This window comes from Protomyctophum parallelum, assembly GCF_964188405.1.
Source record: "Protomyctophum parallelum genome assembly, chromosome: 11".
NCBI classification, from domain to species: Eukaryota; Metazoa; Chordata; class Actinopteri; order Myctophiformes; family Myctophidae; genus Protomyctophum; species Protomyctophum parallelum.
The window spans coordinates 22,991,929-23,006,852 of NC_139707.1; the positions used below are offsets into that span (position 1 = coordinate 22,991,929).

Genomic DNA, 14,924 nt, shown 5'->3' on the forward strand with positions numbered 1-14,924 from the left:
TACTTACTACTATATTAAGGGTTTCATTTTCTTTGTGTGTGTGTTAAAGGTTCAACCTTAGAGTATATGTGTTCAACTGACTGTTTGGTTTCATGCAGGCAGCCATGATGGAGTTGCCTTGGAGATGTGACGCTCCCATTCAAACCGCGCGCAGGCCGCGTGGCATGCTGGGATACCCATTGACCATCATGGCGGAGCAGGTAGTCGGCTAACGCTCAGCGAACAGCACACTCAACACTTTTCATCGGCTTTGTAATCCCACCAACTTCAAGTTCAGCGGCTTCGAGGCTTAAACCGGGTAAATATGCGCCATAGAACCAGCCGCAGCGGATGAATGTGCCACGGCGTCCCTCAGAAGCGAACACGGTGGGGGGAAACGGATTTGATAACAGAATGCTAACGTGTGGCTAACATTAACTAGCTAGCCGTCGAGTTGGATACGGACCACTGTTGAGGCCGCGGCGTGTGTGCGTACTGTACGCCTTGCTTTGTTAACTAAGCAATACTGTTAACCTCGTTAAAGCATCATGAAATGTGTCGTTGCCGTTTTTGTGGACCGTATGGAAGGTTTAAATGGTTGTTTATTGCCGTATGAACGGACAGTCTATGGACTCTGTGTGTACCGTGTTGGCGCTGCCTGCAGTCAGTCAGGCCCGGCGTCAGCTCCTGTTTGGACAGTGTTGAGACAGGCTTGTTGCGCCGAAAAAACTATCTGCAGCAACGCGCGGTGAGCTTGTAGATTGGCTTAGTACTGCAAGCAAACCCCCTTTGGTTACCTACACGTTATATATTGTTTCACTTTCGTTTAATTTTGTGAATACAGTATGCTATTGCTAATACAAGTCCGTTTATATTCAACAAAGCAATGAACTAAAAAAACAACTTGCTTCTGTTAATGGCAGCCACTGCCCATTGGGATGGGGCAGGGGACAATTTTGACTGTTTCTCTGCAAACGTACATTGACTAATCCCAAAACGGGGGACTAAATTATTATGACCGGTGAAAGGTAGCATTAAAACACTAGATATTTCACCTAGTTACAGGACAAAGTATTGTGGATTTAGATGTCCTGTATTTTATTATTACTTGTGAAATGATGCTCGCTGTACTGATAATTTGTTCTGCTGTTTAACATACATTTTAAATATTTGAATGGCATTCTCTACTTTAGCATGCTCCATTTCTGTCATGATGCTACAAAAACTATTATTCATTAGCATCACATGATGAAACTGATGCAAACCACAGTACGAATGGGTTCTTTGATTCGGATTAAAAATGGACAGACCATATCACTGTAAACCTATCTTTAATAACAGAGTTACGTACAGGTGTAGATACATAAAAGGAGATTATCTACCATCTCAGAATGCATATTGTGTGCTGTGCTTGTAGATCAGTTAGTATTGCTCTTTGACATTACGCAACAAAGCATATATAATATAATTTTTAAGTTGTTACTGGTTTATGTCCCTCTTTCCTTTAACATATACTGTACATTTGTTTTATCCAGTGTGATCGAGTGAAGGGTTGGCAGTTGGCACACCAGTGGCATAATGGAGTGTGCAGTGGACATTCCCTCAGGTGAGTGATGTTTTACATTCAGACAGCAGAATATGAGGCACTTTAAGAAATATGGCTTATATCTAAATCCCGGAGCGTTTGCGCAAAGACCTGCCCGGCAGCACTGTTTAATGCAATGTATTTGCGTGTGTTACACGTTTTTTTGTTGTTGAATTACTCATGACAAAGTTGTAAAAGTCAACAGTATGTATATCCATAAAATAAGCATGCATCACGCTAGCAGACAATACACTAGTTCTGTCTTTCAATCATTTTATTATTATTATATTTTCACAATCTGATACACGGATATGCCGGCTACTTTCTAATGTTTTGATTATTCGTGCGAAAGATGTTTGCATATGACTTGTATAGAATGTCATATGACAAGCTTAAACTATAGTGAATTTAATTAAGAAGATCAGGTAATGTAATTGTGAAAATAATAATAATAAAACTGTTTGAAAGACAGAACTATTGTATTGTCTGCTAGCTTGCTGCTAGCTTATTTTATGGATATACATACTGTTGACATGTACAACTTTGTCAACAAAAATACTTTGCACACGCACAAATAAATTGCATTAAACAGTGCTGCTGGGCCCTACCGCCCCGGCAGCGCAAAATAAGCAAAAATATCACACATTCTGCCTGGGGAATCAATGGTTTTGTCCCAGGACCCAAGGTCTGTGCTGGCCTTTCTGACAGTGCCCACTTAGTTTACATCCAGGTGTTGGATAAATTAACTTGAGACTAGAAATGGCGTGGCTTCAGTGTGGATCTCGGACTTGGCTCAAATGTTGATCTTGGACTTAAATCTGTTAAATCAGCTGTCTACTCTTTTGGCCTAGATGTTCAGGTCGATCACAACCCCTTTGACTTCCATTATAAGATTAATTATTTAAAATGAATAAAAATAAAACATGTGACAAGAAATTTGTGGTGGTACTTCTGTGGCCTAGTACTGGCAGTTTCTGCTTAATGTGTAGCTATTGTTCTCAATACACATACTAAACGAAGATTCAGATAACCACCAATAGTTTAGGGGTGGGGTGGTGTGGTGTGGGTGGGGGTACTGTGACCTACTGGTAGCACGCATATAAAGTCTAGTGCTGATCGGGCCAGTTGTTTCCGAGATTAACCACAGACGGACACACACAGAGGACAAACAGACCCAGTCATAGATGGCCTCTTGCAGAACCATGCAGTAAAACAAAGGCCCTCTCAATCTAGAATGACAGATTTAATAATAATTGGGATTTCTGGTGTTGCTGCAGGTGAGGATGAGGCACCTGAGAGAGACGAGATCAATTCCAAGGAAGGGAATGAGACTCCACACAAAAAGAACAAGAAGCACAGAAAACACAAGAGCAAGAAGAAGAAGAGGAGGAAGAAAGGAGAGAAGGAGAGCAGTTCGGAGTCGGGCCCAGAGTCGGATGGAGAGCCTCCTCTTCCAGCTAAACCCGTTAGGACCACCAGAGCCAGGTAAGAATTCACACACTGACAGTTGACATGTGCTGTGCAATTAATGTGCGTTGTCTTTCTACAGTATGTGGAATACACATCAGAATCGCAACATAAAACTGTCAATCTTGACTGTGTCTGGCTCCCAAGTTTTTACTCCTCTTTCCTGGTCCACCGATTATATTTTTTGTTTTCATTGCGGATGTAAACGGGATGTTCTGTTGAAAAAGAAAAAAAAACATTGTAACCGCAATCTGCCGCTCTTTAGTTATTGGCAGTTGAATATGGCTTGTTTTCACCCAAAAATGTATTCTTCCCTGAAGTCAGAATCATTAATCTGTTTGCAAAGAGTGCCCTCTAGCGTAGTCACTGAAAACACCAGGTGACGTAGATCTACGTCCAATCGTCCATGGCAGCGTTGAGGTGACGCAGATCTATGTCCTTGCGGTAGTCAATGTGATGTTTTTGAATAATTAAATGATTTAAATTAGTCTGTAAGCAGAGTTCTTGTTTCCTTTACTTACACCCTTCTGGAGGGTGAAGAAATGCATTACCATGTCAAAGCTAACATTTACATCAGCAGTTTCTGTTGGCTAATGTGTGGCTATTCTCTACAGATCGCCATTCGCCGCCAATAGGCTAGGGGTGGGGATGGGTGGAGTTTAGAAGTCATTGTTCACACCTCTTACCTGACTGCTAATAGTGTGGAAAAAACGTCACCGACTTTGAGAGCCTTACACTCAAATTCTTGGTTGGAGGTTTAACAACAAAAATAAGCATATCGGCTTCAAGTAATTTCACATTTCCACGTATCACCATCACCAACAGTTTACATTCAATCTGTATTTTATTTTCATCTGTAAAAAGATGGAAAATGACCAATGCTTCCTTGTGTCCTAGGATTGTCCCTAGTGACTTTATTTTGGGTATGTCATCCATTATAGGTGATCCCCCCACAAAAAAAGTCAGATGTACAAGCTTGCAACGGCTTGCTACACATTGTGAGCTGTCGGGAGGCAGGGGATAGAGTGGCCGGTAGAGCAGCCAGATGGGAACCGTGTGGTTCCCAGTTTGATCCTGGGTTCCCCCAGAGTTATTATCCTTGAGTGTCCTTGAGCAAGACAACTGAACTCCCAATTGCTCCTGATGTGCAGTTTGGTGCCTTGTATGGTTTCCTCCGCCATCGGTGTATGAATGTGTATGTGAGGTAATACACAATCTATGTAAAGCGCTTTGGATAAAAGCACTATATAGCACTATCTACTGTCCACATGTCTAGACAGTTCCAACCTGGTATGCATGAGGTCAGTGCTGCTGTGTATAATAATACTGTGGTCTTCTGTTAACCGTAACTAGTATTGTTAATTGAAGGTGTATTCTCAATCTCTTCATAGTGCCAGACTTGCAGCAGCTTCAGGTGCTGCAGACCAACCCGGAGCCAACGATGAGGGTAAAAAGGAAGAACTCACAGGTATGAGACAAAACAGACCTACAGAGACACATCTTTCTTAGAATACCTCTTTTGGTTGGATTTTGTAACATTATTATTTCCTCCTCTCAGATCGTGTGGAGATAGAGGGAGATGCGAAAACCAAAAAGCACAAAAGGCATGCTGCCAAAAAGAAGAAAAAGAAGAGGAAGAAAGATGAAAAGCAAGACAAAAAATCTCCTTCACACACCCCAACTGAAAGCAGCTCTGCTTCGGGATCTGAGTCTGATGGGGAGGGAGGGAAAGGAGTTGGAGATGGCAAATACTCCCCTGCAACAGCCACAGACTTCCAAGAACCAGTGTCCAAACTGGGGACCAAAGGTAAACGTGGAGAGGAGAAGGGGGCACCTGCTGTCACCCAGAAACCTGAACCAATGGCTGTAAAGAAAGAAGAGGCATCCAATAACAATGTTTCTCCATCTGCAGTGAAAGAAAGTAATAACGGTTCTGTGAAAGACATGAGGTCACCCTCTTCAGGCAGGGAGGAAAAGGTGCAGATGGCAATTAATGTCAAGACAGAGGGCCACCATGGAGATGGTGGTTTTAGCCATACCCAAGAACTCCCTGACATAATCCCCAAGCAGGAGGCAACTACTCCTCGTGATGATGCTGGCCAGAAGGATCAGGCCAACGCAGACCAGAGAGTAAAAGTCAAGGAGCAAGAGTCTTCCAGGTCCAAGTCTCGCTCTCCTTCGAGAGGCCCAGACATCCGGAGGTCCAGCTCCAGTCGATCACCGAGTCCTAGTAGACCGCAGACTGTTGGTCAAACAGCAGGTAAAGAGCAGTCAAGGTCCCGTTCAAAGTCTCCTTCAAAGGGAAAGCGGTCTGTATCACCCCTGAAGCCCAGGCAGTTGTCACGCTCACCGTCTCATTCTCTGTCCCGTTCTCCGTCTCCCAATCCTGGACGGAGGTCCTTGTCTAAGTCGCCAGAATCCCCGAAAAGACCCAGCCGCCTGTCGAGGTCCCCCAAAAGAGGCAGGCATCTGTCTCGCTCCACCTCTCGCTCCCTCTCACCGAAGATAAAGAAGGCCAAATCCCCCGGGAGGCCAAAACGGCGTTCTCCATCTCCTAAACGACGAAGGAGCCCCCTATCAGTTTCGCCGAAGCGGCGCCGCAGCTCTCCCTCCCCTAAGAGAAAACTGTCACGATCACCCAGACGCAGCGGCCGCAGGTCCCCTTCTCGCTCTCCTAGGAAAGGTCGAAGGTCTGTGTCACGATCTCGTGCTAGGCGCTCCAGGACCCGTTCTCCCAGACGTGCAGGTGTATCTGGCAGGCGTTCATTGTCCCGCTCAATCACTCGGATCCGCCGCTCCCGGTCCAGGTCTAGACGCCCTCTTCGCCGCTCCTGGACACGCTCCCCAGTACGTCGCAGGCGCTCCAGAACACCTTCTCCGCCTCGTCGAAGGAGGTCTCCACCCCCAAGAACCCGTCGCTCACGCTCCCGTTCCATACGCAGGGCCAGGCGGACCAGATCACGGTCCGTTGTGATTCTCAGACGTAACCGCCGCTCCAAATCTAAGAGTAAATCCAAAAGCCCGCCTGCCAACCGACGCTCAAAATCCAGAACACCGGTTAGAAAGCGCTCACGGTCTCCTGTCAAGAGGAATAAGTCACCGCTAACTAGGTCCAAGCGCTCAAAATCACGCTCTGTCTCTCGGCGGTACAGATCAAAATCTCACTCCCCGGTTAAGAGGAGATCAAAATCCCCCAGAAAGAGCAGCAGCAGGAGGTCTCCGGCAAAATCGGCCTCCCCTGACGTAAACAGATCTAGGTCCAGGTCTGGATCCAGTGATGGAGGGTCTGACAGCGCTTCCCCGGCCTGCTCAACATCCTCTTCTCCTGTCAAAAGCTTGAAACCTACTTCTTCCGAAATGGACAAAGTCGGCACAGAGCCAGTGTGCAGTGACAAGGCAGCTGGAGAGAGTGGAGCATCACCAGCAGCAGGTGAGACCTGTTATTTTAAGCATCCCCCTAGCACGTTATGTGTTTTTAGATTAAAATTCATATTTTTTTTTATTCATTGATAAAACAAAAAGACAAACTAAATTATTTTATGTAGCTGTAGCTTATGTAAAACTCCACTAAGGACATCTGTCAACATATAAACCGTTATTTTATCAATCAATACATTTTTAAAGGAAACTAAATAAATGGAAAAAGTGATTACTTTAAAAAAAAGTGTATTGTGCGAACAGAATAGATAAAACAACCAAAACAGTCCATTCAGTCTCCACCTAAGTTTCCCAGTAGTCATTTAAAAATTATCGCATCAATGCCAGTAGTGGGGCTGGGCTCCACCAAGCTGGGAATGAAGCCATGTAACCGGCGGTTAAGTGTTTACAAGGTGGATATACAGAGGTGTCATATTGAACATGGTTTAATATGAATTGTTTCTCTGGGATTGCCATGACGTTATGTAAATCGATGCATTATGAGAGCTGTGATTCCATTCAAACCTATTCCAAATCATAGTTGTATGTATTATCACTCCCAAAGCCGCAAATGAGATGGACATTTTCTCATCAATTGATATGTACCCTACACAGGTCCATGGAAACCACTACCGCTAGCAGGCGCCTCTGCCCCACAGCCTGCAGTGGCACAGCCCATGGCCTCCAACAACCACCAGAAAGACGGCAATGGTAGCCCGGCCAGCTCGTCCGATGAACATGATGGGTCCAGGTCTGGTTCTCCGGAGCCTGGTTCCGATGCTTCTGGCGGCTCTGATGAGGAAGAAGAAACTGCGTCCAAACGCCAGCAAAGCTCCTCACGTTCTGCTTCCCCAGTAGGGCAGAAGAAGAATCTCTCCAAGTCCCGCTCACCTGCTGTCCGCAGGAAGCCTTCACGTTCCACTTCCTCTCCTAGACGATCGGTGTCAAAGTCACCGCCCAGGAGGAAGCATTCCAGGTTTGTGGCTTTCGGGTGTGCTGGCCCTCCAGCTCGTTATGTGTGTGTGGAGTTCTGATTGATATATATATATATGGATCATATTTGAGTAGTCTACGATCCACTTGTGATATTTGAGGAGAAAACAAACACTCCTCTGTGTTGCTGGCATCCCTTCACTGGCCACTGGCTGCATCTGGCAGACAGATAGACGGGTAGTTATGATTAATTAAAATATGCAGTAAGTGTTTTTGTTAAAACGTTAAACGTTATTATATTAGCCATTGAGTGTTGTGTAACAGGGCTCTCTCCCCGTCTAACGGCGGGGCTCCACTGGACGCGTGTGATGCGGGTCAAAAAATGAACCGGGGCAATTTTAAAGCAGTCACCGAACGCAGTGGAGCCACCCTTCATTGATTAAAAAGGGAACATTCCCTGACGGTGACGGAGACGCAACGTTTAGTGGAGCCCCGGCGTAACTCTTTAGTAAACAGAAAATACATTTTCAGACCAAGATACCTATTTTAGGTGAAATAACTCATTCAGGATATGACATGAGCAGACAAAATTGGAAACAGAACACTAAAATTGAAGATGATAAATTGGCACTCTCTCCTGATGGGATCAAATTGACAACCGACCTGATTTAGTTTCCCCCTCTAGTTTATTAAAAAGCTGGAGAGAGAGGGAGACGCCCGTTGTTGAACAAACACTAGCAACGATTGCTATCAGAATATTGAGCTACAACGTTTTAACCAAAAAATATCACTTACACTACCATGGAAAAACAAGATAATTGTTCAAACATTCAGTAGATACAACTCTAAACTAGTACCTGTTGAAATGGTAACAGCTTTTAACTGGATGGCCAATATGGGTCTGCATCATTATTCCAAGTTGGTCCGACTCCCCCATTACTAACCCTGTCCCTAACTGCACGCAAAGCCATGTTGTGTGACTAATGCGCCGTCGGAATTACGAGCGGATCCCGGCCAATGTTGCAGTTAAAGCAGAGCAAGAGATTAGGAAAGAGAAGGAAGGGTTAGACTGGCGTTGTGCATATGTTGGTTAGACATACCAACAGTCATTAGTCAGTCAGACAAACCCATGCTGCGGGTTAAAAATCACCCGTGGCTCCCGACATTTGTGGCGGGTTAAAACTAATCCATGCTGTTAGATTAGGGTTTGGGGTGGGTGAGAGACAGATGAAGAAGTTATATGAATGGCAGCTGATTCAAGATATACATAAGCAGCTTCACGTGCAGAACAGATATCAAGTTATGGAGATGCAGAATTTCAGATTCAATTTAAGAAGACAGCCAAGAAAAAGACAGAAAAACCCCAGTGAGAATGAGAGAGAGATGGAGAGACAAGGAAAGGAGCCAGGTAAACCCCACCCTCCATTTGCACAGCACTATTATAAAAATGATAGGTGCCTATCTCAAGCACTTGATTGACTTACAAAGTTACATATCATTTGTAATAAGACATTTAAGAATGACACATTGATTGAATTCGACTTAAAATCTAAGGGACATTTAAGTTGAAAGTACTGATACCTGCAGATACCCTTAAAATGTCTTGTGGAGAAATTGTTTAATCAGTCCTCACATTTAACTTTCTACCAGGTCAAAGTCTCCAGTGAGGAAGAGATCAGGTTCCCCTACAGAGGAGAAGAAGAAGAAGAGGCGGTCCAAATCTCGCAGCCCCATTCGCCGCCGTCGCTCACGCTCACCCGTGCGGCGAAGGCGATCACACTCAAAGTCCCGCGCCAGGCCTCGGCGGTCCAAATCCCGCTCGCCGGTACGCAAGAGGCGCTCGCGCTCACCTGCCCGGGGGAGGAAGAGGTCCAAGTCCACAGACAGAAACAAACGATCCAAGAGCCGCTCTGCAGCCAGGCGGAAGAGATCCAGGTCAGGAGACAGGAGCAAGCGATCCAGATCTCGGTCCAGGCGTCGGTCCAGGTCAAGGGGCAGAGGGAGGCGGCCAGTATTCCGCAGTCGTTCGTTTGACCGGCGGGACAGGTGGAAAAGAGAACCCAGTCACTCTCCGGTTCTTATCCTCCGTAAGCAGAGACGTTCTGGGTCTCGGACACGACGGAGCACTAGCAAGTCACCTCCGCGGCTCACTGACCTGGGTACGAGTGACACACGGGAACACCATTGTTGAATACTGTGATTACTATGTCATTTCCTGAATCACCAAATACTGTCAGCGGTAATTTCAATGCATTTAGATTTCAGATGGGGATATATTGTATTTTCTTATTTATGCCTCTTAACCCTTCTTGTGTTGCCCCCCTTTTTCCTACCTCCTTCCTTATTTTCAGACAAGGAGCAGTTACTGGAGATAGCCAAGGCAAATGCTGCTGCCATGTGTGCCAAGGCTGGGGTGCCCATCCCTGAGAGCCTTCGCCCCAAAGCCATCCTCCAGCTTCCCTTACCCACCCCGTCCCCTCAACCCCTGAACCTGCCCTTACCTCTACCCCTTCCAATGGGTATGGGGATGCCCAACATGCCTAATATGCCCAACATGCCCAACATGCCCAATATGCCCAACATGTCGAACATGGGACAAATGGGGATGCACAATATGGGGCACAATATGGGGCACAATATGGGGATGGGGAACATGGCCATGAGCGCTGCTATGGCGAGTATGACGGCAGCCACCATGACTGCTGCGCTCAGTAACATGGGTGCCCTGGCGTCCATGCCACCCCTGGCTCCGCTCCCCACCATCACCAACAAGCCCCCCCCATGCCTTGCTCCCCCGACCCCAACCGTCAATATGGATAACATAGTGGAAGCGAAGAGGAAGGTTACTCAACAGGCTAACATACATACTATCAAGGAGCTCACTGAGGTAAGGGCTCATGGGTGGAACACTCCAGAAAGTGTGTGTGAATTTACTAAAGTCTGATTAATCCCATAGCCCTGTATTATACTTAGCTGTACAGTGGTGCCGTAATAAATAGTAAAAATGGCCAATTTACAACGAGTCACATCTGCTATTTTAACTATTTAAATTGTTTTATTCAAAAGAATATTAATAATTGTGATATTGATTTGATATAATTGAATTACCATGATGTGTGTCCTTTATGTTTTGCAGAAGTGCAAGTTGATCGCCAACAGCAAGGAAGAGATGGCCATTGCAAAACCTCATGTCTCAGATGATGAGAGCTAGAACCTCTGCACCTTCAGGGTAAAACCACTAGTTTTAAGCAGTCGTGACCAGAGAACCTTTACATGTCATGTCATGGCCATAATTTCCAGACTTTTAAATACTTGTCATTAGTCAGGCGATTTACACTTTGTCTATACATTTTGAATTGACTGCATTGACCCCCATCCCTTTCTTTAGATTAGGTGGCCACTTTCTTATTAACCACGTCAAGCTATAATCAACCTGTTAATTTCCTTCTAGTTGTTCATTGGCTGTTTAGTCTTTAGGTTGTTGCATTTATAAGCATACATTAAAAACCTGTTCTTGCATGTGAAGACTCAAGAGACATTGTCAAGGAAGTAGTAAAATTCTTGGGCATGTTTCCACACTTAGATTTTTCTTTGGCTTACTATTATTCACTCATCCCTTCGTGTGTACGTCCAGCTATCATTCAGTCTCTTCTCGCTTGAAATAACCACCTTCAATTAGAAACTGTCTCAGACTATTTCAGTATTTTATCCAAGTATTCATCTCATCCAACACCAAGACATCATGTTAATATAATTTACTAATCACCCAGCAAAGTCAAGACTGAGCAAGTTGTTGAAGCATTGCTTTTTTATTTGGAAAAAATAAAATAAAAACATCACATAACAAGCGTGAACAAAGTCCAAATGTGTTTTGGTCTTTTGGTATACAGCCCCACTGGACCGGATGGGGTGGGAAAAAGAACTGCTTGACTGGAGGACTGACCCGTCCCACAGTTCCCTGTTGCAGCCAGGTCACCTGACTGAACCTCTCTAAACTCCAAACAGGAAGGATTCCCTAGTTGTCATGGTTACAACACAGGAGCCCCGGCAACAGCCACTGCCCCATTTAGGTGTGTGAATGAGTGAGCATTTGGATTTTGAGGCCTGTGATGATTACCACTGAGGGAATGGAACACACCGACTGTGTGTACAGAACAGTTTGACTGTATTGTGTATGAGTGTGTACATAGAAGACATGACAACACCCCAGTGTTTCCTGCTCACACTGGGTAAACGACTGAAGAGAAAATAGTGGTGTTTTTTCTTTTCTTTTTGTAAAGATTAGCTTCTCTAAATGCATTTTACATTCATTTATGTTATCGAGCAGCGACTGGCTTCTCATGTCCCTCAACCCTGGTTGATGAAACTGGGTTGGGACAGAATAATTCACAGACCTGATATTTGCAGACACGAACGGAGCAGTAATATGTTTTCTCAAGCCTAGACTAGGACAATGGACTAAAGTTTCCTTTGGCTTGTGTGCTGAAACAGTTGGAAGAGCTCATGGTCTTGACATTGAAGGAAGGGAATAGCTGATTAGATTGTTTGAGAGAGGGAGTTTTAGGTTTGGATAAAAAAAAAGCATCTTCACAAAACATGGTTGTACAGATGTACTAGGTGTTTTTTCAGCAACTTTTTAAAATGGTATGAAGATGATCTCCTATTCTGGTATTTGAGTCAGGTTTATTGTTTATAGTTTTGATTCTCCTTATATCTACATTTTGTTAGTAATTCATGGGCAATTTTCCATTACAGTAAAACACTTGGAGATGTTTGCTTTCCAAGCTCTCAAAAGCTCTTTCCACAGTGCTAAAAATGTATATGTAATCCAGTACGTTCAAATTGAATTTTGGCCGAAAACAATAGTTGCCACTCCTGGGTAGCAATAGAAATAAGTTAAGTTATTGCAGCTGGAATTAATTCTGTTCAATTCCTTGTCGGTTTAGAAGTTACATAGTTTTTTACCTCAATCAGATATGAGTCAATGCTCAGTGCAATGTGCAGTCGGGGAAACTTGCTGTTTAGTATGCAAACTGTTCATTACAATTTAATTTACTATGTTTCTTTGTGTTTGAAAGGTAGCTATGACAAAGGGGGAACACACTTTCCATTGTGATGGCTTTATATTTGCAAGTGGCAGATCAGATGATTGTAGGACATTAAATATCCCTTGGTCATCTTCTTGGAAGGGCACGTTTCTGTTTGCATTTGGCAATGTATTGAACAAACCCAGATCTTGGTGCCAAGATGCTGTGTGCGAAACCTGCCCTCGGCTATGAATAGGATGTATGGACTTTAGTCTCATGGCCATTCAGGTCTCGCCATCATTCAATTGGTTTACCACGCTCACTAGTGTCATAAGTAATCAGAATTGAAGACACATTATCAATAACATTGTGTCACTTGCTTTTGTAGTGTGGAAGAACATATACTGTATATTATGAACTGTATTGTACATTTTCTCATTTCACTGTAGATTCTGTTGCCTTGGATTTCAAGTAGCAGGTTAATCTGTAATGGTATAGAACTCGCACTATAATTGAGAATGCAATTTAAATCTGAGCAGATGGTCAATATTCAGTCTATGGAACAACTGGCAAATTTGAGATTTGGCAAACGTATGATATAATGTGGACAATGTCGAAATTGTCACAAGATTCCTCTAGCTAAAAATGGCTGCTCATTATGAGCACTAAGAAGCTTTTGGATGCCATGCTCTGAATTGCAGTGCTGTTTTACTTCCGCTTTATATAGGACGGCATCGGAGCAATCCAGTTTATGGTGCTTTTCCACTGAATGGTACCAGCTCAACTTGAACGTACTCATTTTTACAAAGGTTTTCCACTACAAATGTGGTCCCCTCTATGTAGCTGGTCATCACTGCAAACCATCTTTTTAGGAGCGTGTTAAACAATGCTACAGTTAAAGCGAATACTGATGCTCTCTGGAAAATATCTCTATACACAGTACAGCAAAAATGTTTTTGATGACCATTTTGGGAAAGAAATGGGACATGCAGTCTACTCTGCAGCAGTTCAACAGCCTCACCGCAGTGTCCACATAACACCACCACAAGATCAGCCCTAAAACAATGCAGTACATTTAGACATTTTCAACCAGAAAACTGAACTTAAATAATGAGAATTGTTGTATAAGATGCGCATACTGTACTTCATTGTTAAACTGAACAGCTGTCCGTATCTCAATACTGCTCAATGGGTATTATTGGTGTATGTATGTAGGATGTTAAGTACATTATTTATATTGTAGTTTCCGTCAACAATAGTTATCATGTACTGTATCCACACACGTCTGGTAAAGCCTCTGCTTTCTAACGAAACAAATGTACTAGGTACTTTAGCCCAGTGGAAAACCAAAAAGTTGAGTTTAGCTGGTACCACACTGGTGGAAAATTGCTCTTCCACCTTGTCTAGTCGGGCCCAGCATTGGTCTCTAATGTGTACAGTACACCATCATTTCAGCTCGATTTCAGCAACTAAGATTTCTAATGAGATTATTTGTTTTCTATTGGCTTTTAGTAGAACAAAGACAACATCGGTGCTTTTGAGAAATGTGTCACGAATGTGATTTTTGCTTTTTTAATCCTATGATTCTTGGACACTTGCTTACCATTCTTTTCCAGTGGAAAGCTTTCCTCGTTTCCCCCTTCCCCATTATTTCTCACTTCTCTGTGTTGTCGCAATCACACCCCTGCCTTGCCCAGGGCTATATAAATGTGGAAGATTATCTGTGAAGGTTTTGTCAAACTCTAGTGATTCTGTACCTAATAGTGTTTAACTGTTGAATTCCTGGTGTAATCTTAGCTATTTTAATGACAGAAAAAAAGATGCATTTTAGGATTTCCCTGTTTTCTTTGGTCAATTGGGTATGACATGGCTTGCTTTGTACATAAATGTGTTGATGATTATTAAACCCTTTAAAATGATCAGTTTTTTGCTGGGTTTTTAGTTGTCTTGTAGATTTAAAAAAAAAGCTTGATCTTGATGTTTAAAATCTCTTGTACTTTGCGAATAGCAATTGCCAAAACACTATTATTCATATTAGTCATGTTTTTATTACATTTTTGATCTGATTCTCGATTATTTTTTATACTAGTAGTAGTCAATAGGAACTTGTGTGTGTGTGTTCCATTTCCTGATTGATCATTAAAATATACATAAATATTATAGATATACATGTAGATAAACATTAACACAAGTACACATGAGTGAGCAACATTCACTTACTTACTGTACATGCTTTTAAAAAATCTATTCAAAATAAGAAGTTGGTAATAGATTATATTTCTAAATGTAGACCTTCCAAAAGTAAGTCAAAGATTTCCAGATATTTTCATAATAAGTAACGTACTGGTAAATGTAAAATAGCCGAGCAAGCATAGTGAGCTTGTAGCTGCTATTTTCATGGTGGTCTATTAATAATCTACCTTTTCCCTTCGAATAGTGCAGTCAAAAGTACAATATCAAGTACAGTACTAAGTAAATGTACTTTGTTAATCACTGCTAAATGTATAACAGTTAAT

At 43.2% G+C, this 14,924-nt stretch overlaps 1 protein-coding gene across 4 annotated transcripts; it reads left to right on the plus strand.

The window, feature by feature from the left end:
* Nucleotides 1-90: 90 nt before the first annotated feature.
* sona (SON DNA and RNA binding protein a) lies at nt 91-14,327 on the plus strand. Of its 4 annotated transcripts, none has more exons than XM_083776620.1 (10): nt 91-200; nt 1,515-1,585; nt 2,842-3,049; nt 4,423-4,499; nt 4,590-6,461; nt 7,064-7,424; nt 9,032-9,540; nt 9,733-10,268; nt 10,518-10,610; nt 11,272-14,327. In XM_083776620.1, the coding sequence occupies exons 2-9, from the start codon at nt 1,558-1,560 to the stop codon at nt 10,590-10,592; spliced, it is 3,666 nt and encodes a 1,221-aa protein (XP_083632746.1). In that variant the 5' UTR covers nt 91-200; nt 1,515-1,557; the 3' UTR covers nt 10,593-10,610; nt 11,272-14,327. The 4 variants fall into 4 exon arrangements, with proteins under 4 accessions (XP_083632746.1, XP_083632743.1, XP_083632744.1 ...); XM_083776617.1 differs by having other exon boundaries at nt 178-298; XM_083776619.1 differs by lacking the exon at nt 91-200 and adding an exon at nt 691-727.
* Nucleotides 14,328-14,924: the final 597 nt, after the last annotated feature.

What these genes read in the sequence shown, in the direction of transcription:
- sona (XM_083776620.1), top strand. Translation starts at nt 1,558, where the DNA reads ATGGAGTGTGCAGTGGACATTCCCTCAG. An exon ending in TGGAGCATCACCAGCAGCAG is followed by an intron (nt 6,462 to 7,063) that starts GTGAGACCTGTT and finishes TACCCTACACAG; the next exon opens with GTCCATGGAAACCACTACCG. An exon ending in TCCGCGGCTCACTGACCTGG is followed by an intron (nt 9,541 to 9,732) that starts GTACGAGTGACA and finishes CCTTATTTTCAG; the next exon opens with ACAAGGAGCAGTTACTGGAG.